Source organism: Protobothrops mucrosquamatus, unplaced genomic scaffold, assembly GCF_001527695.2.
Source record: "Protobothrops mucrosquamatus isolate PMUCROS unplaced genomic scaffold, P.Mucros_1.0 scaffold81, whole genome shotgun sequence".
NCBI classification, from domain to species: domain Eukaryota; kingdom Metazoa; phylum Chordata; class Lepidosauria; order Squamata; family Viperidae; genus Protobothrops; species Protobothrops mucrosquamatus.
This window is the reverse complement of record NW_015386458.1, coordinates 1420231-1446281: the sequence shown is the minus strand read 5'-3', so window position 1 is coordinate 1446281 and position 26051 is coordinate 1420231. Positions and strand designations below refer to the sequence as shown.

At 45.6% G+C, this 26051-nt stretch overlaps 1 protein-coding gene across 1 annotated transcript in view; it reads left to right on the top strand.

Moving 5' to 3' along the window:
• The window catches only part of DLEC1 (DLEC1 cilia and flagella associated protein), an 83049-nt gene extending 59014 nt beyond the window's left edge, over nt 1-24035 (top strand). The window contains exons 27-38 of the mRNA XM_029283424.1: nt 518-627; nt 2017-2087; nt 3688-3887; nt 4965-5114; nt 7079-7201; nt 10203-10297; nt 14425-14509; nt 15836-16030; nt 17613-17774; nt 19267-19420; nt 21225-21345; nt 23870-24035. Coding sequence (XP_029139257.1) covers nt 518-627; nt 2017-2087; nt 3688-3887; nt 4965-5114; nt 7079-7201; nt 10203-10297; nt 14425-14509; nt 15836-16030; nt 17613-17774; nt 19267-19420; nt 21225-21345; nt 23870-23996 — 1593 coding nt within the window. The 3' untranslated portion in view covers nt 23997-24035. The remainder of the gene's footprint in view (nt 1-517; nt 628-2016; nt 2088-3687; nt 3888-4964; nt 5115-7078; nt 7202-10202; nt 10298-14424; nt 14510-15835; nt 16031-17612; nt 17775-19266; nt 19421-21224; nt 21346-23869) is intronic.
• The last annotated feature ends 2016 nt before the right edge of the window (nt 24036-26051 follow it).

Sequence of the window (26051 nt, the reverse complement as noted above, 5' to 3'; positions counted from 1 at the left end):
TGTCCAGTCTCTTCTTAAAAACTTCCAGTGTTGGAGCGTTCACCGCTTCTGGAGGCAGGTTGTTCCACTGGTTAATTGTTCTCACTGTCAGGAAGTTTCTCCTTAGTTCTAGGTTGCTTCTCTCTTTGGTTAGTTTCCATCCGTTGCTTCTTGTCCTGCCTTCAGGCGCTTTGGAGAATAGCTTGACTCCCTCTTCTTTGGGGCAGCCCCTGAGATACTGGAAGGCTGGTATCATGTCCCCCCTCGTCCTTCTCTTCATTAAACTAGACAGACCCAATTCCCGCGTATGTTTTAGTCTCCAGGCCTTTAATCATTAGCTGATCTTCTCTGCACTTTTTTTCAAAGTCCCAACCTATTTTTCATAGTGTGCCGACCAGAACTGGATGCAGTATTCCAGGTGTGGTCTTACTAAAGTTTTATAAGGCAATACTTTATAAGCTTTAAAACAGCCTTTAAAAATGTGTAGCTCAGGTTAAAATGAGTTGGGTATATAAAAAAAATCCTCTTTCTTATGCAGATGGGTGATTTAGAGCCAAGGTTGATCCCCATGGAAATGTCAGTGAAAGGCTGCCCCATCTTCCTGCAGATGACTGGACCAAGCCATCCCATGGCGACCCCCATCATCAGGTACTGTAGATGTCAGAAACTTTCAGCAAGGCTACCAGGAACTCCCAATTGAGAGGCTGTGGAAATTTCAGAGAGATGTATTCTAGACTAGCAGGAACTTGTATTTTTCCCTTTGAAGATAACCCTGACCTGGCCACAGCTCTTACGTGGCATGGGGCCCCTTCCTCTTTCATGTTGAAGGACTGACCCAGTGACAGCAACGGATCTCCTCAAAGGCTGCAGCCCAGATCTTTTGCATGAGATGGGGATGAAGCTCTTTTGATTTTGAATCCCCTGCAGCTCCTGCCTGAAGAACTAATGCTTGTCTTCATCCACTTCTGCCTTGTGTTTCAGTCCCCCCCCCCCCCATTTGGTTTAGTCCAGGGCTAGGCCGCCTTGGCTCTTTTATGACTGGTGGACTTCAACTCCCAGAATTCCTAAGCCAGCCATGCTGAGGGGAAAGGGAGAATTTCCAAGCTGAGCCATGCTGGCTCAGGAATTCTGGGAGTTGAAGTCCACCAGTCATAAAAGAGCCAAGGTGGCCTACCCCTGGTTTAGTGGTTAAGGCACCAGACTAGAAAGCAGGAGACTGTGAATTCAAGTCCCACCTCAGCCATGAAAGCGGTCTGGGTGACTATGGACCAATCACCAGGAGACAGTGAGTTCTAGTCCTGCCTCAGGCATGAAAGCTGGCTGAGTGACTTTGGGCCAATCACCAGGAAACGGTGAGTTCTAGTCCCGCCTCAGGCATGAAGGCTGGCTGGGTGACTTTGGGCCAATCATTCTCTCGCTCTCAACCCAATCCACCTCACAGAGTTGTTGTTGTGGGCAAAAATAGGAGGAAGAAGGCATGTTGGATACATTTGCTGCCTTGAGTTATTTGTAAAAATAATAAAGGCGGAATACAAATAAAGAAAGAAAGAAACATCCTTCCTCTGGTGCCAATAGTTTTGCATTCCTCCAGAAAGTTCCTGTAAGCTTCTGGCTGGCTTGATTAGCCAGAGGGATCCTAGGAAATATATTTTCTCCATCCCAGTTTTCAAAACATAGTTCTTACTAGTTAAATAATTAGCATTCTCGTAATAATCATTGTTATTTCAGGTAGTCTTCAACTTACTGTCATTCTTTTAATGACCAAAGTTGCAATGGGGCTGAAAAAAGCGATTCATGATTAGTCCTCACATTTATGACCATTGCAACATCCCTGTGGTGGTCACGTTTGCGAGGTCACAATTTTCAGTCGTGGTGTCTTGCGAAACAAGCAAAGTAATTCACTTAACGACCGTTGCAAAATCAGATGCAGGTATTGATGCCTCACTTAATGACAGTACCACTTAACAATAAATTTTCTGGTCGTAAGTCAAGGACAACCTGTTCAGATTGCCACATAATATCTTGTTTCCTTCCCAGGTTTGGAGCTCACATCTCTGGAGGAGACACCGTCTCACGGTACATCCGTCTCAATAACCCCACTCCCTTCGGTAAGGGTTTGTACCGGCCAGTGTCGTTTCCCCCCAAAAAACAGGCAAGCCTCCCCCCGCTCCCCCACCCACCCAGGAAAACGAAGGATCAAGGCAGGGGTCTTCAAACTTGGCCCTTTTATGACTTGCCTGGGTGAGGAATTCTGGGACTTGAAGTCCACAAGTCATAAAAGGGCCAAGTTTGAAGACCCCTGGATCAAGGTCTTTGCAAGTTTGGGAAACACCTAAGAATATGTCTCCCCTTGTCTCCTCGCCCCCCCCCCCCAATGTCTGTGGATTTTGAGATTTTCTCCAAGCAACATTCAAAATATCTTCCAACCTTGAGGATGAGCGATAATAATAGTAGTAGTAGTAGTAGTAGTAGTAATAGTAGTAACAATAACAAATTCGCCATTAGTCAATTGCAAAAGGCGGCCTTACTAGGAACTGCTTCCATCCTGCGACGAGATCTGTAATACCATCAAACATCCACATCTGCCTATCCCAGGTCCTTGGTAAGGACTCGATAGGTAGACAAAATGCCAAATCCAGTCTGAACATCTGCTTGTGCGATGATCAATCATCATCATCATCATCATCATACAGTTGAAAGAGACCTTGGAGGTCATCGAGTCCAACCCCCTGTTCAGGCAAGAAACCCTATACCATTTCAGACAAATGGCTGTCCAGTCTCTTCTTAAAAACATCCAGTGTTGGAGCATTCACCGCTTAGGAAAGCAGGTTGTTCCACTGGTTAATTGTTCTAACTGTCAGGAAGTTTCTCCTTAGTTCCAGGTAGCTTCTCTCCTTGATTAGTTTCCATCCGTTGCTTCTTGTCCTGCCTTCAGGAGCCTTGGAGAATAGCTTGATTCCCTCTTCTTTGGGGCAGCCCCTGAGATACTGGAACGCTGCTATCATGTCCCCCCTCGTCCTTCTCTTCATTAAACCAGACATTCCCAATTCCAGCAACCGTTCCTTATATGTTTTAGCCTCCAGCCCCCTGACCATTTTTGTTGCTCTTCTCTGCACTCTTTCTAGAGTCTCTGGAGCAGTGATGGCGAAACTTTTAGAGACTGAGTGTCCAAACTGCAACCCCAAACCCACTTATGCATCGTTGAGTGCCGGGTGGGCGTGGCCCATTGGATGGGCATGGCTGCGGTAGTAACGGCAGACTGGGTGGGACTAAAAAGTTCAATCAATCAATTCCAACTTTGAGAGATCTTTTTTTTTCCTGCGAGAAGTTGAAATTGACTGATTGAACTTTTTTTTTTTCACACGGCAGCGGAGGCCTAAAGAGAAAAGTTTTTATAAAACCCAGCTAAAGGCCTAGGACTGAAGCGACGGTGCGCATGCCCACAGAGAGGGCTCTGAGTGCCGCCTTTGGCACCCGTGCCATAGTTCGCCACCACTGTTCTAGAGTTTTTGAAGGAACTACGAAACTTTTAGCCCAACAGGCTGGGGGGATCCTGGGAGCTGAAATCCACACATCTTAAAGTTGCCAAGTTTAAAAAAAACCTGTTTTAGCCAATGACCTCCTGAGGTTACAGGCAACTCCATACTTAGCTGCAAACATTTAGCCACCCTCATTTTGATTTCACCTTTTCTCCCTTCTTCAATTCAGACATTCGAATGGACTGGGAAAGTTACAACCAAGATAAAGATGATGACAAACTGATCGATCTGTTGGTGTTTTATGGTGCACAGTTTCCAATCAAGGACTCAGATGGCAATGAGATCAATGTTCTCTGGAAGTCAGACACATCCTCTAAGAAAATGTCTTCCACTTCAGACTCTACCTGGTCATCAGCCAGGGAGAACCTGGTTAGTACACGGACTATTTAAAAAGTGTTATTTTCCTCCCTTTTAAAGGATTTCTCCAAAATAAAGTTTTCTTAGAATACATGGCATTTCTACAATGTAGGCAAGACATTTAAGAATAGAATAGAATAGAACAGAACAGAACAGAACAGAATAGAATGAGGGAATAAGGGAATAGAAGAGAAGAGAAGAGAAGAGAAGAGAAGAGAAGAGAAGAGAAGAGAAGAGAAGAGAAGAGAAGAGAAGAGAATGAGGGAATAAGGGAACAGAATAGAATAGAATAGAATAGAATAGAATAACAATAGAATAACAATAGAAAAACAATACAATAGAATAGAAAAACAATAGAATAGAATTCTTTATTGGCCAAGCTTGACAACTTTAAGATGGGGGCATGCCAACTCCCAGAATTCCCCAGTCAGCATGCTAGCTGGGGAATTCTGGGAATTGATGTCCACCCATCTTAAAGTTGTCAAAGATGAAAAACACCGCTCTACTGTTTCACTTTAACAGAAAATTTTAATCCTTATTAGGTAAAATGTTGGTACCGTTGCAACAATGAAAGAGATTTTTTTTTTGTCCCTTAAAGGATAATATAGGCTTGTTCCATTCCAACCAGTGGAGCTTGGGGAATTACTGTGCAGCTGTGTCAGTAGACAGAGGATTGAAGGGTGAGCAAGGAGTAAAAGGGTTGGTCCCTACGCGTAATCTACTAAGAAAAGTCTTTGGAGGCTGTTTTATAGTCGCTTCCGGATGGGAATAGGAGGTTGAAGGACTGTGGTTTCTCTCCTTGACAGGCAATAAAAAGTTGAAAAACTATTTGCATGTTCAAGGCTGAGCTTTGCTCTCTTCCAGCTGTGAATGTGATGCACAGGATACAAAATTGGATCCACTCGAGTTCCATCCATACCGTTTCCAGCAGAGATCCCAAGCAATTGTTCCAAACCACCTCTTTAAAATATAGTGCATGCTTATTATATTTGTGTAACTTTCCCCCTGTTTCTTTTGAATCAACTACCAGTCTTTGCAGGATTTTTTATTATTATTATTTCTTTCCCTCTTTCACATTCATCCCTGTAGAACCTGGGGACACTTTTTGAGGATGATGAAGGAAGTTCTGATGACTCCTACCGGGAACCAGAGACGCGCAAGCCAATAGTCTCTGTGGTCCTTCGACCTCACGAGGGCGTTCCCTCGGATTACCCTTTCTGCATCACTCCCAAACAGATTGTAAGTTGCAGATCCCTTAACCCAGGCTGGCAAGGAGTGGGAGGTACGGAACGGGAGAAATCGCCATGGCCAAATCACCACGGCCAATCACCACAGGCAACTCGCCTCGGCCATCTCGCTGTGAGACAACTCACCCTGGGGGAAATCTACAATTAATCTAATTATTTAAAACAAATAAAAAAATATTTTAATTTTTCTCACCACATTTCATTTCGCCCCTCCTTTAAGGATTCTGTTCCATCATTTCTTTGATATTAGTGTAACTCTTGTCCCATAGTAAGTTGGCTGTGGCGAGTTGTCCTAGACCAGTGGTGGCGAACCTATGGCACATGTGCCAGAGGCGGCACTCAGAGCCCACTCTGTGGGCACGTGCACTGTCACCTCGGTCCTAGGCCTTCAGCTGGGTTTTATAAAACTTTTTTGCTTTAGGCCTCTGCTGCTATGTATATATATAAAAAAAAGGTTCAATCAACCAATTTCAACTTCTCGCAGGAAAAAAAAAGGTCTTGCAAAGTTGGAATTGATTGATTAAACTTTTTAGTCGCACCCAGTCTGCTGTTACTACCTCAGCCACGCCCACCCAATGGGCCATGCCCACCCAATGGGCCACACCCACCCGGCACCTGACGATGCATAAGTGGGTTTGGGGTTGCAGTTTGGGCACTCGGTCTCTAAAAGGTTCGCCATCACTGTCCTAGACCACTGATGGCGAACCTTTTAGAGACCGAGTGCCCAAAAACTGGCCCCACCCCTGCTCCACCCCCCACCCTGCCCCCGCTCCACCCCCCATCCCCCACCCCACCTGCCCGCAGGGCCACTCACCGCCTCCAGGGTCCACCACAGATCGCCCAGGCAGCCCAGCAGTCAATGCCCTCTCCCTGCGCCCCGCAGCATCAACTGTGTGCGATGGGGATGTGAGGGCAGAGTCTTGTCTACGCTGCCTGGCTGCCATGTCCTTGGCTGCGCTGCTCCACGTGGGCCATGCTCAGGGGCGACTCTCCTCCAGGGGGGCTGCTGGAGAGGAGGGGGTCGCGGGGAAGGTGAGGCTGGGGCAATGGCACGTGTGCCCACAGAGAGGGCTCCGAGTGCCACCTCTGGCACCTGTGCCAAAGGTTCGCCACCACTGTCCTAGACCCCTCCAGGTGGAAAGAGGTGTGGAGGGAGGCAAGAGGCTGAGGGTGTCAACAGCTTAGCAAGAGGAAGCTGTTCTTTTCGCTCCGTTACACCTCTGGAAGGTTCCATGGAGTGGTGTGACACCCACTTCCCTGCCAGTTCCCCAGATTTCCGTTAAAAAATATAGAAGTCTAGTAGCATGTTTTCAAATTAACCATTTTTTTTTTTTAAAAAATTTTTTTTAGAAAAGTTTGCAAATTGTAGGATCTTTCTAAATTTCAGCTGCCATAGACTAACCCAGGGGTAGTCAACCTTGGCTCTTTTATGACTCGTGGACTTCAACTCCCAGAATTCCTGGCTCAGGAATTCTGGGAGTTGAAGTCCACGAGTCATAAAAGAGCCAAGGTTGACTACCCCTGGACTATCCCAACTAACCATCTAGCAAACCTGGGTAGAATAGTGTAACTTCTCCACCGTGGCAACTTTAAAATGGGTGGACTTCAACTCCCAGAATTCCCCAGCCCACAAGGAGAAGCAGATGCACTAGATCAGAGATGGGGAACGAAGGCCCCTTTATGACTTGTGGACTTGTGGCAGTTGAAGTCCACAAGACATAAAAGGGCCATCGTTCCCCTCCCCTGCATTAGATGGTCACAAAAATGAGAGTTTTTCTGTATCTCCATTATCTTCTGGTGCTTGTCCAAAATCTGCAAGCGAGGTCACCATGCTTGCTGGGGAATCTGCCAAGGTTGAAAACACTGATCTAGAAGTTGGCCTGTATTCCTGCCACTCGGCTTATCCTTCTTTTCCTTTGGTGCATCCTTTTGAACAGACCCGACTCTTGTTTCCAGGTTATCCCTGCAGGGGGCGCCGCTGCCATTCACATCTCCTTCACTCCTCTGATGCTTCCGGAAATCATTCATAAGTTTGAATGTGAAGGTTTTGCGCTGGGCTTCATGAGTCTGGACAGAGAGGTACACAAAGCGAGGTTCATTTGATTCTTTGCAAGTTCTTTTTTTTCCCTTTTTGTTTCCCTTTTGCTCTCCAGCGAATCGGGCTTTTCTGCAGAATGAGGAAGCTGTGACGTTGAGCCTTAAAAATCAGGCCGTCTTGTTTTTTTAGGTGTAATGTATAAGATACCTGTATCTCCCTTGGATGAGTTTCCTTCTCTCTCCCACAGCCAGATATATTCACCAGGGCTTCTCACCCTGTGGTGGAGAAGAAGAGTTTTTATTCCATTTTCTTCAACTCAGTCACATGTGCCTCAGTCTGTCGGGATCCAATCCAAGAAGCTGGGGAAGTCATTTCTCAGCATCTGCACATTAGGGGACTGGAGACTAAAATATATAAGGAAAGGCTGCTGGAATTGGGTATGTCTAGTTTAATGAAGAGAAGGACGAGGGGGGGACATGATAGCAGAGTTCCAGTATCTCAGGGGTTGCCCCAAAGAAGAGGGAGTCAAGCTATTTTCCAAAGCGCCTGAAGGCAGGACAAGAAGCAACGGGTAGAAACTAACTAAAGAGAGAACCAACCTAGAACTAAGGAGAAACTTCCTGACAATTAGAACAATTAACCAGTGGAACGACCTGCCTCCAGAAGCGGTGAATGCTCCAACACTGGAAGTTTTTAAGAAGAGACTGGACAGCCATTTGTCTGAAATGATGTAGGTTTTAAGTGTTTCGTTACTCAGACACTTGACATTGTCAAAGCAAGAATATACAGTATTTGCAGCGTTGACAGTAGGGTTTCCTGCCTGAGCAGGGGGTTGGACTAGATGATCTCCAAGGTCCCTTCCAACTTTATTATTATTATTATTATTATTATTACTACTACTACTACTACTACTACTACTACTATTATTATTATTATTATTATTATTATTATTATTATTATTATTATTATTATTATTATTATTATTATTATTATTATTATTATTATTATTATTATTATTTTGGTGGCAGATCCTCTGTCAATCAAATAGTAACAGACATGGGTTTTATTCCAGTATCCTAAAGGGGGCTGCTGAAGAGTTGGCCAAGCGGCAGCTTTGTTGGCCAATCTTCTGACATTTTGACACAGTCCTTAAAACCCTCTCCTTGTTTGATGGGATTCATCCCAAATTTAGGTTAAAAATTGCTTGCTAACTAAACTCCATCACTTAGCCCTTTACTGTCAGTTGCCTGGATTTATTTATTTAAGAATCAAGTGTATTTGGCTGTCCACTTCACGAGAAGATAGATCAAGATCAGGCAGGGAGAACATGTTAGGGACCCCCCGTCAGCCAAAGAATTGCAACAGGTGGGATCCAAGAAGAGGCTGGAGCTTTGTGGAATATTCTACCTCTGGTGGTTAGGCTGGACTCCACTATTCTGGCCTTCGGTAAAGGTGTAAAAACATGGCTCTGTGGCCTGGCTTGGGGCTCCTAGAAGAACACCCAGCCCTGGGGCTGATTACATCCTGAAAACCCTCCCCTAGCCTTCTAATTAACTTTTAGTATTAATTTTTCAATCCATCCTTGCCTTGTCTATGGAGATTCTCAGTCATCCAGGTCATGGGTGTCCCAAAAGCGCTTTTTCAAAAGGGAACTGCTTCCCGGATTGGTTCCGGGATGCAGGATGAGCACCATAAATGATAAATTTTTCCCATAAGGAATAATGACGGGAGTAACAAGGCAGCTGATACCAACAAGTTCTAGCTTGTGCGTTGAGTACCAAACAAACAATGAGGACCAGGACAAAATTTTCACGTCAAAATGCACTGAGTACCAGATTCAATGAATTTCAAAGCCATTGAAGACTTAAGATATCACAGTGGTTTCTTGGGAGTCCCAGGCCTAGTGACATAACCAGGTCTTGAGGGATTTCTGGAACATAAAGAGGGTGGAGCTGACCTAATTTCACGGGAGAATGTTTCATAAGAAGGTGCCACAGCAAAGAAGTCCCGTCTCTCCAGACCAGGGGTAGGCCACCTTGGCTCTTTTATGACTCGTGGACTTCAACTCCCAGAATTCCTGAGCCAGCATGGCTCAGCTTGAAAACCTCTCCCTTTCCCGTCAGCATGGCTGGCTCAGGAATTCTGGGAGTTGAAGTCCACGAGTCATAAAAGAGCCAAGGTGGCCTAACCCTGCTCCAGACTCACCCAATGTATATTCCTAGCAGACGGTACCTGCAGCGTCTCCTTCTCCTACCAGGTCTGATGGGGCTGACTGATGATGCTGGATGTGTTTGGGATGATCAGGTTTGGGTAGGAAAGAACATTGAAATCAAAAAGCAGTTCTTCCTGACATCAACAAGCACGCTGTTCTCTTTAGGATTTGTATGCTGCATTTTTTTAAAAAATGAACATCACAGGTAGTCCTCAACTTACGACCACAATTGGGTCCAAAATTTCTATTCCTAAGTGAGACAGTTGTTAACTGAGATTTGCCCCATTTTACGACCTCCCTTGCCACCGTCGTTAAGTGAATCACTGCAGCTGCTAAGTTAGTAACACGGTTGTTTATTGAATCTGCCTTCCCCATTGACTTTGCTTGTCAGAAGATCGCAAAAGGGGATCACATGACTCTGAAACATTGCAACCTTCCTAAATATGAGTCAGTTGCCAAGCATCTGAATTTTAATCACGTGGCCGTGGGGATGTTGCAAGTGTGAAAAAATGGTCCTAAGTCACCTTTTCAGTGCCGTTGTAACTTCGAACGATCGCTAAATGAACTGTTGTAACTCGAGGACTACCCGTATATAGTTATGAAAACACCTTGTTTCCTTGATTCTTTTTTTTCCTTCCCAAATTGGTTGCAGCTCATTTGAAAGGCAGAGTTTTATCATTCACGGTAAGTTACCGTGTAACATAATCGTCGCTAGTCTCGGATAGAATATTAATATTTACATGTCGGAGTTATGGAAATAAATTCTGTAAACTGAAAGTGAAAGATTGCCCAATCTAATTTTGTCCTTTTTGACTTTTCCCCTCCTTCAGATTATTCGGAAAGTCCCTGAGAAAGTAACTCGTGAAGATGGCCATTCTCTTGCCCCACTGAGGATTGATTTGCAAGCATTTGTCAAGCCTGCTCTGTAAGCTAATACTTGATGTTAAAGGGGCATATTCTGAAATACGACTGTCTTATTTATTTTATTTATCTATTAGATTTTTATCCTGCCTTTGTTGCTTTATAATTACAGGCAATCCTTGATTTACAACAATTCATTTAGTGACTATTCACATTTATAACGGCACTGAAAAAAACTGACTTGTGACCGTTTTTCACACTGACGACCATTGCAGCATCCCCATGGTCACGTGATCCACATTCAGACTCTTGGCAACCGACTCATATTTAGGACGGTCGCAGTGCCCCAGAGTGACGTGATCCCCTTTTGCGAACTTCTGATAAGCAAATTCAGTGGGGGAAACCAGATTCACTTGACAGCCATGTTATTTATTTAAGAACTGCAGCGATTCCCTTAACAAAAATGTCACAAGGAAAGTAGTAAAATGGGGCAAAATTCACTTAACAGATGTTTCACTTAGCAACATAAATTTTGGGCTCAATAATAGTCATATCTCGAGGACTACCTATAACGCAGACATGTCAAACACAAGGCCCGGGGGCCGGATGCAGCCCGCGAAGTGGTTTCATGTGGCCCGCGAAGCCATCCTGGAAACAGTGAGGGAACGGCCCCCGCTGCCTTGTGTTTGGCCCAGGCCGGCTGGGATCAAATGTATAATTTTGTGGTGGCCATCTATGCTGAAACACATTCAGTCTTAGATCCATAAGCCCCCCCACCCCCCGCATGGCCTGAGAGGAACAGTGAGGCTCCTCCAGTGGACCATGCCTTGGCACTTGCCCTGGTCCCACCCCCTTCTGCCAGAGACCCTCAGATCTGTCCCACTCCTGCCCAGGCCCCCACAGGCACCCTTGACGTGAATGATGTAGAGCTGGCCACACCCACCCAGTAGGCCACTCCCACCCTGGCCACACCTACCCACCCACCCCGAGGACAACCGCAATGCTGATGCGGCCCTCAATGACATTGAGTTTGACACCCCTGCTGTAACGCAAAATGGCGAGCATGCGTAATTGTCAGGCCTGTCCCAGCTCGGATTTTCTGGAAAGAAAGACCCTCAACCCCATCTCTAGTGAAAAGTATTTTAATACTGAAGCCAATTGGTGACAGCCTAGCAAAGCCAGATCTGAATATTCCCATGTAAAACCAGTGCTTTTTTCCTCCTCCCGGGCCCTCCCCCTTCGGCCCTTTCATAAATGTCCAATGGTTATTCAAACTAAGTGTTTTGGTCACAGTCCCATAGCTTGGCGCCTGTTTGTTGGGCGTTTGCATGCCGTTCTCACTCTTGTGTCCTTGGATCTGCCAGGCTCTATTCTGGGCTGGCATCTCTGGTCCTCCCATCCTGTCATCCTCGCCCCTCCCTATGTCCCCTTGCTCTCCCCCTCCTTCCCTTTTACGGCAGGATGCCATTGAAGTGAAGCAAGACCCAGTCTTATGTTTTCTTTGGCACCAAAAGAGGCATTAGGGCTTTTTTGGAGGGAGACACGGTATCCAGGTGATCAGCCTGGCCGGGCGTCCCATTCCCCCCCCGGTGCGTGCACAAGAGGCGGTAAGCACACGGCAGGGGTGGGGAGGGAGGCGGGTGACCCGGACGTGTTGCACATCCACCTGGCTCACGGGAGACTCATAGGAGGCTCACGTGGCGACACTGGCAGCAGGCGGAGGCAGAGGCATGGAGGGGAGAGAGGTAGCCGATCCTGGCATGGCTGCGGGCAAGCTGAGAGACGGAGGGACAGACAGCGCATCGGGATCACCTGCCTTCCCCCAGTGGCTCTGCCTCCACCTGCTGCTGGGGTTGCCGTGTGAGCCTCCCGCGAGCCTCACATGAGCCAGGCGGCTGCGCAGCACATCCTGATCACCTGTCTCACTTCCCTCCGCCTCTGCCTCCGTGCTCGGAGCTACCTTTGCTGCTCGGGCTGCAGCTGCTACCAGACACCATCAGCTCCCACACGCTTGCTGTCTCCTATGCTGGCCACTCCCATCCCCCGGGCTTATTTTGGGGCAGGGCTTATATTTGGAGCATGCTAAAAAAAATCAGGCTAGGGCTTATTTCCTGGGTGGATCTTATTTTCGGGAAAACACGGTACTGACCCAAAGTCCTCTTGCCAACAGTGGGACAAGGACTCACTGTCTCCTGATGATTGGCCTAGAATTACCCAGCTGGCTAAAGCAGAACTAGAACTCATGTCTTCTGGTTTCTAGGCTAGCCCCTTAACCAGTACACCAAACTGCCTCTCTTGCCTTTGGTCAGTGATGACATGTGAGGATCAGGGAAGAAATTAGGGCCTTTATTTGGCACTGGTGAGACCACTGCTGTACAGGTAGTCCTTTGACTTACAACCATAATTTAGCCCCAGATTTCTGTTGCTAAGCGAAACATTTGTTAAGTGAACTCTGCTCCATTTTATGGCCTCCCTTGTCACAATTGCAGCTGTTAATTTGGTGACCTGGTTGTTAATTGAATCTGGTTTCCCTATTGACTTTGTTTTTCGGAAAGTTGCAAAAGGTGATGACATGACGACATGACAGTGCAGCTGTCAGTTGCCAAGGATCTGAATTTTGATCCCATGACCCTGGGGATGCTGCTGCTGCAATCATTATAAGTCACTTTTTTCAGTGCTGTTATAACTTTGAACGGTCACTAAATGAACTCTTGTAAATTGAGGACTACCTGTGTACCTTTATGATTCTGGGCATCCCATTTTCGCAGTGTTACAGACAAGTTAGGGGAGGTACAGGGTAGGGAAAACAAGGCTGGGCAAAATAAGCTGGAGAGGAGACAAGATATTGGTATTCAGATCCATAAAAAGAAGATACCTGGATGATGGAGTTGATCTACATCATGGCCATAAAAACTAGGACTAGAAATAATGGATATAAACTGCAGAACTTAGATTTTCTTTCAATAGAAAGAGTAACTTTCTGACAGCAAGACATAGTAGAACAGTCTACCTGTAAAAGTTAAGGTTTCTCCATTTCTGGAGAAACCATCCATCTTTTTAAGGAGGAGGCTAGGCCATTGGTGGCGAACCTATGGCACGGATGCCAGAAGGGGCACTCAGAGCCCTCTCTCTGGGCACACGGGCCGTCGCCCCAGTCCTAGGCCTTCGGCTGGGTTTTATAAAACCTTTTCGCTTTAGGCCTCCACCGCCATGTGCAAAAAAAAAAGGTTCAATCAGTCAATTTCAACTTCTCGAGGGTGGGGGGGGAAAGATCTTGCAAAGTTGGAATTGATTGATTGAACTTTTTAGTCCCACCCAGTCTGCTGTTACCACCACAGCCACGCCCACCCGATGGGCCACACCGACCCAATTGGCCACACCCACCCAATGGGCCACACCCACCCGGCACTCAATGATGCATAAGTAGGTTTTGGGTTGCAATTTGGGCACTCAGTCTCTAAAAGGTTCGCCATCACTGGGCTAGACAATCATCTCTCTTGAGTGATGGAACTGTTGTCCCATATAATACAGATGTTGGCCTAAATCAGGGGTCTTCAAACGTGGCCCTTTTATGACTTGTGGACTTCAACTCCCAGAATTCCTCAACCAGGCATGCTGGCTGAGGAATTCTGGGAGTTGAAGTCCACAAGTCATAAAAGGGCCACGTTTGAAGACCCCTGGCCTAAATGTTCCTTGTGATTCTTTCCAACTTACCATTCTGAGATTCTTGCTCCGATGCCCCCTAAAATATCCTTTGGAAGCTAGTTCAGGTAAAGCTGGAGATGTCATGACGGAGCTGGATAATCCCAGCAATTTTGGTCTCTGTAAATATCTTCTGTTCCTAGAACATGGCTGCTTGGGCCATTTCTAGGAGATACACTGCAAGGATAGATTGTTGCTTCCATTCTATCCCTGGGGGGTGATTTCAGTCACCTGGCAAGATTTTTGGACTTCAACTCCCAGAATTCCCCAGCCAGACATGCTGGGAGTTGAAGTTCACAAGTCTTAAAGTTGTCAAGTTGGAAGACCTCGAGCATGGCTCCATCCAGAGATTGGTGTATGATTTCCATCTTTATTTTCACCTTTCATCATTTTCTGGACTTTGGAAGACTGTTTTTGATTGCTTACATTTTCCTGCTATATTTGTTCTCATTTTCCAGTAAGTCACAATATTCTGCTTTCTTCCTGAAGGTTGACAATTGAAACAGATCTTGAGAAAGGGTTGGTGTTCCACGCAGTGGCCAGCAGTTTAATCCCAGAACCCCTTGTCAAGGATGTAAGTAATGCTTTTCTGCTTCTGAGATCACCAAAGTGCTTGCATTTTGCACAGGAGAAAAAAAAAAGGATATGTTTTTTTTTATACAGATCCTTGTCTTATAACAGTTCATTTAGTGATTGTTCGAAGTTACATCAGCACTGAAAAAAGTGACTTATGACCATTTTCACACTTACAACCATTGCAGCATTCCCATGGACATGTGATCAAAATTGGGATGCTTGGCAACTGACTCATATTGATGACGGTCACAGTGTCCCGGGGCCAAGTGATCATCTTTTGTGACCTTAACAACCCTGTGACTAACTTAACAACTGCAGAAATTCACTTGAAAACGATGGCAAGAAAAGTCGTAAAATGGGGCAAAATTCACTTAATAAATTTCTCCCTTAGCAACATAAATTTTGGGCTCAATTGTGGTCATAAGTCGAGGACTACCTGTATATTTGTTATTTGGAAAAAATCATTTTGGAACAGCTCAATCCAAGAATAGTTAGAAGGGAGATAGAGAGGACTTTTCAAGTGAACACAAGGCCACTGTTTTATGTGGAACAACCCTGATTTGTTCCTAAAATCAGTTAATTGGTCACAATACATTGGCCATAAAATAATAAACTGCATCCAGTTTTGGTCACCACGATGTAAAAAAGATGTTGAGACTCTAGAAAGAGTACAGAGAAGAGCAACAAAGATGATCAGGGGACTGGAGGCTAAAACATATAAGGAACGGTTGCTGGAATTGGGTACGTCTAGTTTAATGAAGAGAAGGACGAGGGGGGACAGGATAGCAGTGTTCCAGTATCTCAGGGGCTGCCCCAAAGAAGAGGGAGTCAAGCTATTCTCCAAAGCGCCTGAAAGCAGGACAAGAAGCAACAGGTGGAAACTAATCGAGGAGAGAAGCAACCTGGAACTAAGGAGAAACTTCCTGACAGTTAGAACAATTAACCAGTGGAACAACCTGCCTCCAGAAGTTGTGAATGCTCCAACACTGGAAGTTTTTAAGAAGAGACTGGACAGCCATTTGTCTGAAATGGTGTAGGGTTTCCTGTATGAGCAGGGGGTTGGACTAGAAGACCTCCAAGGTCCCTTCCAACTCTGTTATTCTGTCTGAATTTTGATCATCTAACAATTGGGATACTGTTGTAATTTCTAACAGTCACTAAACAAATGGTTATCAGTCAAGAATTACCTGTAGCTGCCAAATAGCAATATTTGGGGCATTGGAAGTCTTACAAGGGGGGGCAGGCGAAGAAAGAATGCCTGTCCTAGAAATGGCATGTCTAAAATGCGCTGATATAAACCGATTCTGTTCATTTTCTCCTTTAGGTGCTGATCTATTCAGCTACCACTCTGAACGTGAAGCTCACCAATAACACAGAGACCCCTCTGGCATTCAACCTTCTTTTATCCACTCCCTTCTCTATCTCTGGCGTGGACCCTGCAAAGAGCGTGAAAACATCTCAGAATGAAAGAGATGAAGGAGGAGCACACCTGTTACTCTACGCACTAGAAAATATGTTGGTACGGTCTTGTTCAAGGGATGTTGGGCAGCTTAGGATCATAGTGGGTTAGATCCAGGTGGACTTAAACATGAGCCATCCGTGTGTGCCAGCAGCCAAAAAAGCTAATACAATCCTTGGTGGTATAAACAGAGGCATAGAATCAAAATCACACTAAGTATTAGTACTGCTTTATAAAGCCTTAGTAAGGCCACACCTGGAATACTACATCCAGTTTCGATCACATTACAAAAAAGATGTTGAGACTTTGGAAAAAGAGAAGAGCAACTAGGATGACTAAAGGCTTGGAGAGTAAAACATATGAAGAACGGTTGCAGGAACTGGTTGTGGCTTATCTAGAGCAGGGGTCCCCAACCCTCGGCCCACAGCCCACTACTGGGCTGTGGCCATTTCACAAATGTATGTAAAAATGTAAAAAAGATGCTGAGACTCTGGAAAGAGTGCAGAGAAGAGCAACAAAGATGATTAGGGGACTGGAGGCTAAAGCATATAAGAAACGGTTGCTGGAATTGGGGATGTCTAGTTTAACGAAGAGAAGGACGAGGGGGGACATGATAGCAGTGTTCCAATATCTCAGGGGCTGCCACAAAGAAGAGGGAGTCAAGCTGTTCCCCAAAGCACCTGAAGGCAGAACAAGCAGCAACGGATGGAAACTAACCAAGGAGAGAAGCAACCTAGAACTAAGGAGAAACTTCCTGACAGTTAGAACAATCAATCAGTGGAACAACCTGCCTCCACTAGATTGGACGGCTGATGTGTTTTAAAAAGCCTTTTGATGCCTTTAGTCTCTTTTTCTCTCCCTCTGACTACCTTGCAGCTTGAAGTAAAACTTTAAATCATCTCATTGTTTTCATAGACCAGGGGTAGGCAACCTTGGCTCTTTTATGGCTTAGGAATTCTGGGAGTTGAAGTCCACGAGTCATAAAAGAGCCAAGGTTGCCTACCCCTGTCATAGACTAATCAAGGAGTTGGATAGGTCTTCTGGACAAAGGATTTGCCTATGAAACATGTTTGTGCATAAGTATGTAGTCTTTTTGCACACTACAGATACTGAAATTGGTTAAACTGGCAATTCAAGCAGTTCTCAACTTACAACAGTTCATTTAGTGATCGTTCGAAGTTATAATGGCACTGAAAAAAGTGACCTATGACTATTTTTCATACTTAATGACCACTGCGGCATTCCTGTGGTTACATGATCAAAATTCAGCCGCTTGGCCACTGTTTCATATTTATGACAGTCGCAGCGTCCCGGGGTCACGTGATCCCCTTTTGCGACCTTCTGGCAAGCAAAGACGATGGGGGGAGCCAGACTCACTTAACAACCGTGTGACTCACTTAACAGTTGCAGTGATTCACTTAATCACTGTGGCAAGGGAGGTCGTAAAACGGGGCAAAACAGTTGCAGCGATTCACTTAACCACTGTGGCAAGGGAGGTCGTAAAACGGGGCAATTAAAATTTTGGGCTCAACTGTGGTCATAAATTGAAGACTACCTATCATCCAGTTGCCTGTTTCTTCAACTCTTGGCCATCCTGCCAATTTACCTCTGTGCTTTGCCCTTTATATCTGGTTGTTGATAGGTGAAGGTGTCATTTCTCACAACCTTTGAGTTACTCACCTACCAGCATCTCCCAGAGGACCATCTGCCAACAGGGCTCCAAGTGATCCAGCAGGACAGCGGGGAGAAGATCCTGGAGTTTAAACAGGATCTTATCATTGAGTACAGCAACAAAGCTACGCAGGTAAGTGGAGGCTGGAAAACTAGAAGCTGCCATTTTTATTTGTCCAACTTCATGCAGATGACAAATTGAACAGAAGGACATACTCCTTTGGGGTGAATCCCGTAATTCTTTTACTTTCTTGCACATCTTTATAGAGCTGTGGTTGGAATGCAGGATTATAGGCTGAGTCTGCCCACTGCCAGCAGTTTGATCCTGACTGGCTCAAGGTTGACTCAGCCTTCCATCCTTCTGAGGTCGGTAAAATGAGGACTCAGATTGTTAGGGGCTATAGGCTAACTCTATAAACCGCTCAGAAAGGCTGCAAAGCACCGTGAAGCGATATATAAGTCTAAATGCTGTTGCTATGGCTATCCATGGGAATTTTGGAAGGCTTGAATGGGACAGAATCTCTATCAGAATGGGCTATTAAAACATTTTTAGCTGCATCTCCTCCACAGCCTTTCATAAATCCATTTTCCTTGGCGTATCCAGAGCTGAGTCTTGGATCAGCACTGAGCAGCTAAATCTGAACTTTCTCCTCCTCCTCCTCCTCCTCCTCCTCCTCCTCCTCCTTCTCCTTCTTCTTCTTCTTCTTCTTCTTCTTCTTCTTCCCAAAACTTTAATTTAATTATGTTTCTTGCATCTATCCAGAAAACTGTTGGTATTAAAGGTAACAAATGTTCAGTTTTAAATAGCTGACATAGAATATTGCTTAACTATGAGAAGAGGATATCTAGTGTGACTGGGTTTTGCCTGGGTTAGATGGATTATATTGCTGCCTTTCACCTAGTTTGCTTGAAACAAAGGCTGATAACTCTCTTCCAACCAACCTATTTTATTAAAAGGCTTAACCTATGTGAAGTGCAAGTTCACTTATCAGATGCATGAAGTGGTTTGCACTGAAACAAAACCAGCCACGAGTGACATTATATGCATCATAATGCATGTGTGAAATTATTGCCCATAAGGAATATGTGCAGGTGAAGCAAAATATTTTATTGGTTGGTTGGTTGGTTTAATACAATTTAGAGTCTACCTTTATTCCAAATAATTCTGGGTGGCTTATATTTTAAAAAGGTAGGAAGAATAAAAAATGAAAAACAGATTCTAGGTATTCTTGCACCAGTTTTTCTCAGCCTTGGCAACTTTCAGATGTGTGGTCTTCAACTTCCAGAAGGCTGGCTGGAGAATTCTGGGAACTGAACGTTCACATCCTATAGAACTCAGCTGCCATCTTGCCCCAAGGCCTGGAAGGGCAGCCATGTTTTCAGAGACTTTCTTCATTTGATTTGGGTCGTGGTGCGGTGACATCATGACATACATGATAACCATGTCCTTATGGTTTCTTCCAGAGGTCTTTGCCCACAAAGTTCACACCCAGATCCCGCCTTAGATACTTACTAAACTAGAATATTTCTTTTCCCATCCCACAAGGTCAGCCAGGGAAGACCTTCGCCTTCTCAAATATTTTTCCTTGTGACCTCACAGGCTCTGGCACTTGATCTTGTTGCAGGTGCTCCCGTTGACTGCATACCTGACCATCCCAATGTTTGAGCTCTCTTGTGAAATGCTTGATTTTAAAACCTGCCTAGTTAACCAAACAAGGTCTGAAGGTGTACTTCTGGTGAACCGCAGTGGATGCAGAAGCTACTGGGCAGCTTTCCTGCGTAAGAGAAATAGTTGGGCTGGTTTTTTGTGGTACTGACACAGAGTTCCTTATAGGGAGGGCCATCTCTTAAATTCTGTATTATATATATATATATATATATTTGCAGAGCTGGACTAGAATCAATCAGAATGGAAGAAATTATCTGCATTTTGATGCAGAGCATTTTTAAGCGTTTGACTTATTTTGATAGATAGATAGATAGATAGATAGATAGATAGATAGATAGATAGATAGATAGATAGATAGATAGATAGATAGATAGATAGACAGACAGATAGACAGATAGACAGACAGACAGACAGACGTGATAGAGATAGATAGACAGACAGACGAAAATAGATAGACAGACAGACAGACAGACAGACAGACAGACAGACATGTGATAGAGATAGATATACAGACAGACGAAAATAGATAGATAGATAGATAGATAGATAGATAGATGATAGATAGAGATATAGATAGATAGATTGATAGATGATAGATGATAGATGATAGAGATGATAGAAAGATAGAGACAGATGATAGATACATATATACATAGATACATACATAGATAAACATGATAGAGATGATAGATGATAGATAGAAGATATAGATAAATAGATTAGATAGATTAGATAGATAAATGATAGATATAATAATAATAATAATAATAATAATAATAATAATAGTAGTAGTAGTAGTAGTAGTAGTAGTAGTAGTAGTAGTAGTAGTAGTAGTAGTAGTAAAGTTGGAAGGGACCTTGAAGGTCATCTAGTCCAACCCCCTGCTCAGGCAGGAAACCCTATATCATTTCAGACAGATGGCTGTCCAGTCTCTTCTTAAAAACCTCCAGTGTTGGAGCATTCACCGCTTCTGGAGGCAGGTTGTTCCACTGGTTAATTGTTCTCACTGTCAGGAAGTTTCTCCTTAGATGATAGATGAGATAGAAGATAGATAGATGATAAATTAGATAGACAGATAGACATAGATGAGAGAGAGAGAGAGAGATTGTAGTTGTAAAGGATATAGATAGAATAAATCTATAGTATAAATTCAGTGGGAGCCAGCTTGGTGTAGTAGTTAAAAACTTAGGCTAGACATCAGAAGTGAATTCTAGTCCTGCTTTATTCATTAACTCAACTAGAGTTGGAGCCAAATCTCAGCCCTTGAAAGAAGGAAATTTCTTCCAAAACTGTTGCTAAAACCTGCAGGGGTTTGTATATGTAGTTTTGAGGGGTCAAGATTGATTCAAAGGAACTTTTAAAAAAAAAAAGTAAATCGGGAGCAATTTCAACTGAAATTTGAGCTAGCTTGGTGAAGATGCTGGCCTAGAAGCCAGGAGATGGTGAATTCTAGAGCTACCTTAGGCATGAAGCTAGCTGGGTGACTTTGGGCTAATTAATCATCAGGAGACTGGGAGTTCCTGCCTTAGGCACAAAAGCTGTTTGGATAACCTTGGGTTCTCTTGCATCTCAATCCAATCCAACTCACAGGGTTGTTGAGATGAAAGGTGTGTTAGATATGTTTGCTGCCTTACGTTACCTATAGAGCAGGGGTCTCCAACCTTGGCCACTTTACGACTTGTGGACTTCAACTCCCAGAATTCCTCAGCCAGCAAAGCTGGCTGAAGAATTCTGGGAGCTGAAGTCCACAAGTCTTAAAGTTGCCAAGGTTGAGTACCTCTGCTATAAAGGCAAGCTAAAAATCAAATGAACAAGTATTCTTAGCAGCAGCCAAGGATTAGTTCAGGATGATAATCTTCCTTTTAAGAATATCTGTTGAAACTTTAACCAGCACTTCTTAATTTCCTTTTAAAGCTGAAGATGAACGGCATAAGGATCCCGAAGTGTTTTCCATCTCTCCAAACAGCGGCATCCTTGAGGCTCGCAAAGGTAGCACCGCTACCAAAGCCCAACTGGTGGTCCGCTTCACGCCCAGGTGGGTCAGGGGAAGCCCCTCGTGGTTCTTCTGCATATGTCCCCAAGCCCCAGACGAAAGGCAGATGTCGAAAACCTGATCTTGCATGATCTTGCTCAAGGATAACTGAGTTATCCTTGTTCATCGCCCATTAGGGAATACGACTGCCCTGCACCGTGGAAATTTGGTGGCAAAGGGCTTTGGCACAGCATGGGATCTTCCACCTCCCGAAAGGAAGATCGGAAGGGAGGAAAGCTTCTCGCCCTGCTTTTAAAAGTTCCCAAGTTTCAAAACGGTGTCACTTGGGGAGTTTTCACGGGGGGAATGAAAATGGTTTTTGCCTTCCAAAGCCATACCGCTCCCATTCCCATTTAAAAACATTTGAGCGGGGGTGCGGGAAATGATGCATTTCAGTCCTACCGCTTCCGATGTCTGAAATGGCATACGGTTTCCTATCTGAGCCAGGGGGTTATAATAATAATAATAATAATAAAGTTGGAAGGGACCTTGGAGGTCATCTAGTCCCCCTGCTCAGGCAGGAAACCCTATACCATTTCAGACAAATGGCTGTCCAGTCTCTTCTTTAAAATTTCCAGTGTTGGAGCATTCACCGCTTCTGGAGGCAGGTTGTTCCACTGGTTAATTGTTCTCACTGTCAGGAAGTTTCTCCTTAGTTCTAGGTTGCTTCTCTCCTTGATTAGTTTCCATCCGTTGCTTCTTGTCCTGCCTTCAGGCGCCTTGGAGAATAGCTTGACTCCCTCTTCTTTGGGGCAGCCCCTGAGATACTGGAACACAGCTATCATGTCCCCCCCTCGTCCTTCTCTTCATTAAACTAGACATGCCCAATTCCAGCAGCCGTTCCTTATATGCTTTAGACTCCAGTCCCCTGATCATCTTTGTTGCTCTTCTCTGCACTCTTTCTAGAGTCTCAGCATCTTTTTTACATCGTGGTGACCAAAAGTGGATGCAGCATTCCAAGGCATTGTAAAGTGGTATTAACACTTCACGTGATCTTGATTCTATCCCTCTGTTAATGCAGCCTAGCACTGTGTTGGCCTTTTTGACATACTGCTGGCTCATATTTAAGTGATTGTCCACTAGGACTCCGAGGTCCCTCTCACAGTTACTACTATTGAGCAAGGTACCCCCTATACTATACCTGTGCATTTGGTTTTTCTTGCTTAAATGTACTCCAAGATCCCTTCCAACTCTGTTCTGAATTGCCAGGGAAGATGATAGTGGCAAGCTCTCATTCATCAGATGATCCACACTGAGAGAGTCTTCCGCTTCGACCTTGCCCTGAGTTAGACTTGATGGTCTCAAGAGGTTCCTCTCAATTCTAGGACCTTGAGTGAGTTGACGTCCCCAAACCAGGCAGTTTGGCCGGGCCTGTTCTAGAAGATTTGGATCAGGAAAAAGTCAGCTGTTTTCTTCAGGTCTTCTTCTGCAGCATGCCACCACGAACCATGATTCTTCTCACTGCTGGAATACAGGCAGTCCTCGACTTACAGTCATCCAGTTAACATTCAAAGATACAACAGCACCGAAAAAAATGACACATGACCCTTTTTCAGTATCCCCACAGCTATTGCAGTATCCCCACAGTCACGGGATCAAAATTCGGACGCTTGGCAACTGACTCCTGTTTATGACGGTCACAGAGTCCCGGGGTCATGTAATCCCATTTTGTAGCCTTCTGACAAGCAAAGTCAACAGGGAAGCCAGATTCACACTAACGACCATGTTGTTAACTTCACTGTGGCAAGAAACACTGTACCAGTGTTCCAATATCTCAGGGGCCGCCCCAAAGAAGAGGGAGTCAAGCTATTCTCCAAGGTGCCTGAAGGCAGGACGAGAAGCAACGGATGGAAACTGATCAAGGAGAGAAGCAATCTGGAACTAAGGAGAAACTTCCTGACAGTTAGAACAATTAACCAGTGGAACAACCTGCCTCCAGAAGCAGTGAACGCTCCAACACTGGAAGTTTTTAAGAAGAGACTGGGCAGCCATTTGTCTGAAATGGTATAGGGTTTCCTGCCTGAGCAGGGGGTTGGACTAGATGACCTCAAGGTCCCTTCCAACTTTACTACTACTACTATTATTAAGAAAGACTATGAAATGGGGCAAAACATACTTAGCAAATGTCTCACTTAACAGCAGAAATGCTGGGCTCAGTCGTAAGTCGAGGACTACCTGGATAGGCAAGCCCTCAGCTTGCTTTGAACTGAGAAGAGTGGATGAAGGAGCAGCAGGCGAGTTGAACCGGAACGGGACAACTCACCACGGTCTATTCTCCGCAGCCAAGTCACCGCTGGACAACTCGCTGCAGGACAATTCAACAATTCAATTACTCAAAATTATTTTAGTTTCTGTCATTCGTGCTTTATTTTGTCCCTCCTTTGGCATCCTTCATTGGTTCTGTTGGACTACTCCTTCAATATTAGTGCAACTCTTGTCCCGGGGCGGCGAGTTGAGTTGTCGTAGGCCCCTTTCGTGGTGTTCTTGTCAAAGGGAGGACTCACTTCTTGCCATTCTCTCGTTCCAGAGACAACGTGGCCTATGAAACCACAGTGACCGTTGTTGGCATGCTGGGGGAGAAGCCGTGCCTGCTGCTTGTCCACGGAAAGGGCTCCTACGATGAGAAGTATGAAGACCTGCTCAGGAGCACCTGAAGAACAAGCCACGGGGGGCTTCTTGCAGGCAGCTTAAAGGTAGCTGGTTGTTTTTGGGGTTTTTTTTTTTTTTTATAACACTAGAGACAAATAAAATATTTCTATATCCTTCTCAAGCAGGGGTCTTGCTTCTGCAGGTGTGTGGTCAAAACTGAACTGCATTTTCACCAGGCAATCTTTGCCACAAGGTGGCCCTAGTGATAACCCGGCTATCCTGGAAGGTCTAGGCGCAGGGGTAGGCCACCTTGGCTCTTTTATGACTCGTGGACTTCAACTCCCAGAATTCCTGAGCCAGCCATGCTGAGGGGAAAGGGAGAGGTTTCCAAGCTGAGCCAGGCTGGCTCAGGAATTCTGGGAGTTGAAGTCCACCAGTCATAAAAGAGCCGAGGTGGCCTAGCCCTGCTCTAGGGCAGTGATGGCGAACCTTTTAGAGACGGAGTGCCCCAAAATTGCCCCTCCGCAGGGCCACTCGCCTCCACAGCCCGCCACAGATCACCCAGCCGGCCCAGTAGCACCACGGCAGCCACGCCCTCCACCTGCGCCCCGCAGCATCATCTGCACGTGACGGGGCGGAAGGATGGAGTCTTGTCCCTGCTGCCTGGCTGCCACGTCCTTGGCTGCACTGCTCCGTGCGGGCCGCGCTTGGGAGCAAATCTCCGGGGAGGGGGGCTGCTGGTGAGGAGAGGGCTGTGGGGGGAGGTGGGGCTGGGGCGATGGTGTGCATGCCCACAGAGAGGGCTCTGAGTGCCGCCTCTGGCCTGCGTGCCATAGGTTCGCCACCACTGGTCTAGGACAACTGGACACAGCCAACTCACCGCAGCCAATTCGCCACAGGGGAAAAGTTACATAATATCGAAGAAATGGTGAAACAGGATCGTTAAAGAAAGGATCTAAAATAGGGGTGTCAAACTCGCCATGTGACGTGTCATGACGTATTGCGATTTTCCCTGTGGGCGTGGTTTCGGCATGATGCATCCGGCTTGCGGGCCAGCAGTTTGACACCCCTGATCTGAAAGGAGGGACAAAATGAAATGTGAATGACAAAATTAAAATAATTTTTAAAAATAATTTTTTAAGGAATAAAATTGTTGAATTGTCCCGCAGCGCGTTCTCCTGTGGCGAATTGGCTGTGGCAAGTTGTCCCCTGGTGGTGATAGCAAACTGGCAGCAGTGAGTCCATATCCTGGTGGCCTTTGACATATTCGAAACATACAATAACTACATTCATACAACATGCTGTTGTATTGATTCTTTAACTGTGGTGGGTGGCCTGCCCACAGCAGTTGTAAGTCATAACAGTCATTAAATTGCTCGGTCATATGACCAACCCAATTATATATATATATATATATATTTGTGCTGGATGTTAAGCGAAACCACTGCTTTCTACAGCATAGTTTTGCTGAAAACCACGAATGCAATTTAAAATGCAGTTGTGTAACCACATGTTGCTATGTGATCAGTCTTTAAGTCAAGGACTACCTGTACTGAGTAAATCACAAATCCTGCTTTGGCCTAGCACAGTGATGGCGAACCTTTTAGAGCCCGAGTGCCCAAACTGCAACCCAAAACCCACTTATTTATCACCAGGTGCCAGGGGGGCATGGCTGTGGTCAAGGTGGGCGTGGTCACCTCGATGTTGCTTGTAGGGAGGAACACCTATGGGGACCGGGCAGGGTTAGGGGAAATCCAGGGGGTCTCTGTCAGGTGGGGCTGTGGGCAGGAAGCTCGTCCTATGGGGTGAGGTGAGGCAGGGCGAGGGTGCCATTGTCGTGGTGCAAGGAGAGGCAGGGGCCGGGGTGGCTGCTGCCTGACACCATTGGCCCCCGCACACAGAGGCCAGCAAGTGCATGAGGACCGACAGTGTCTGTCACCAGCCACAGACTGCCGGCCCCTTAACCTGCACATTCTGGGGCTCCGCAGCCCACCACCAGCAGTTCAGAGAAGCCGCCTCTGAGTTGGACAGCCGGCCAACAACTGAGGAGGCGATACAGGGGGTCGTGCCCAGGAAAAGGAGAGCATGCAAGGCCAGGAGGGATGAGACGGGGGGGGAGG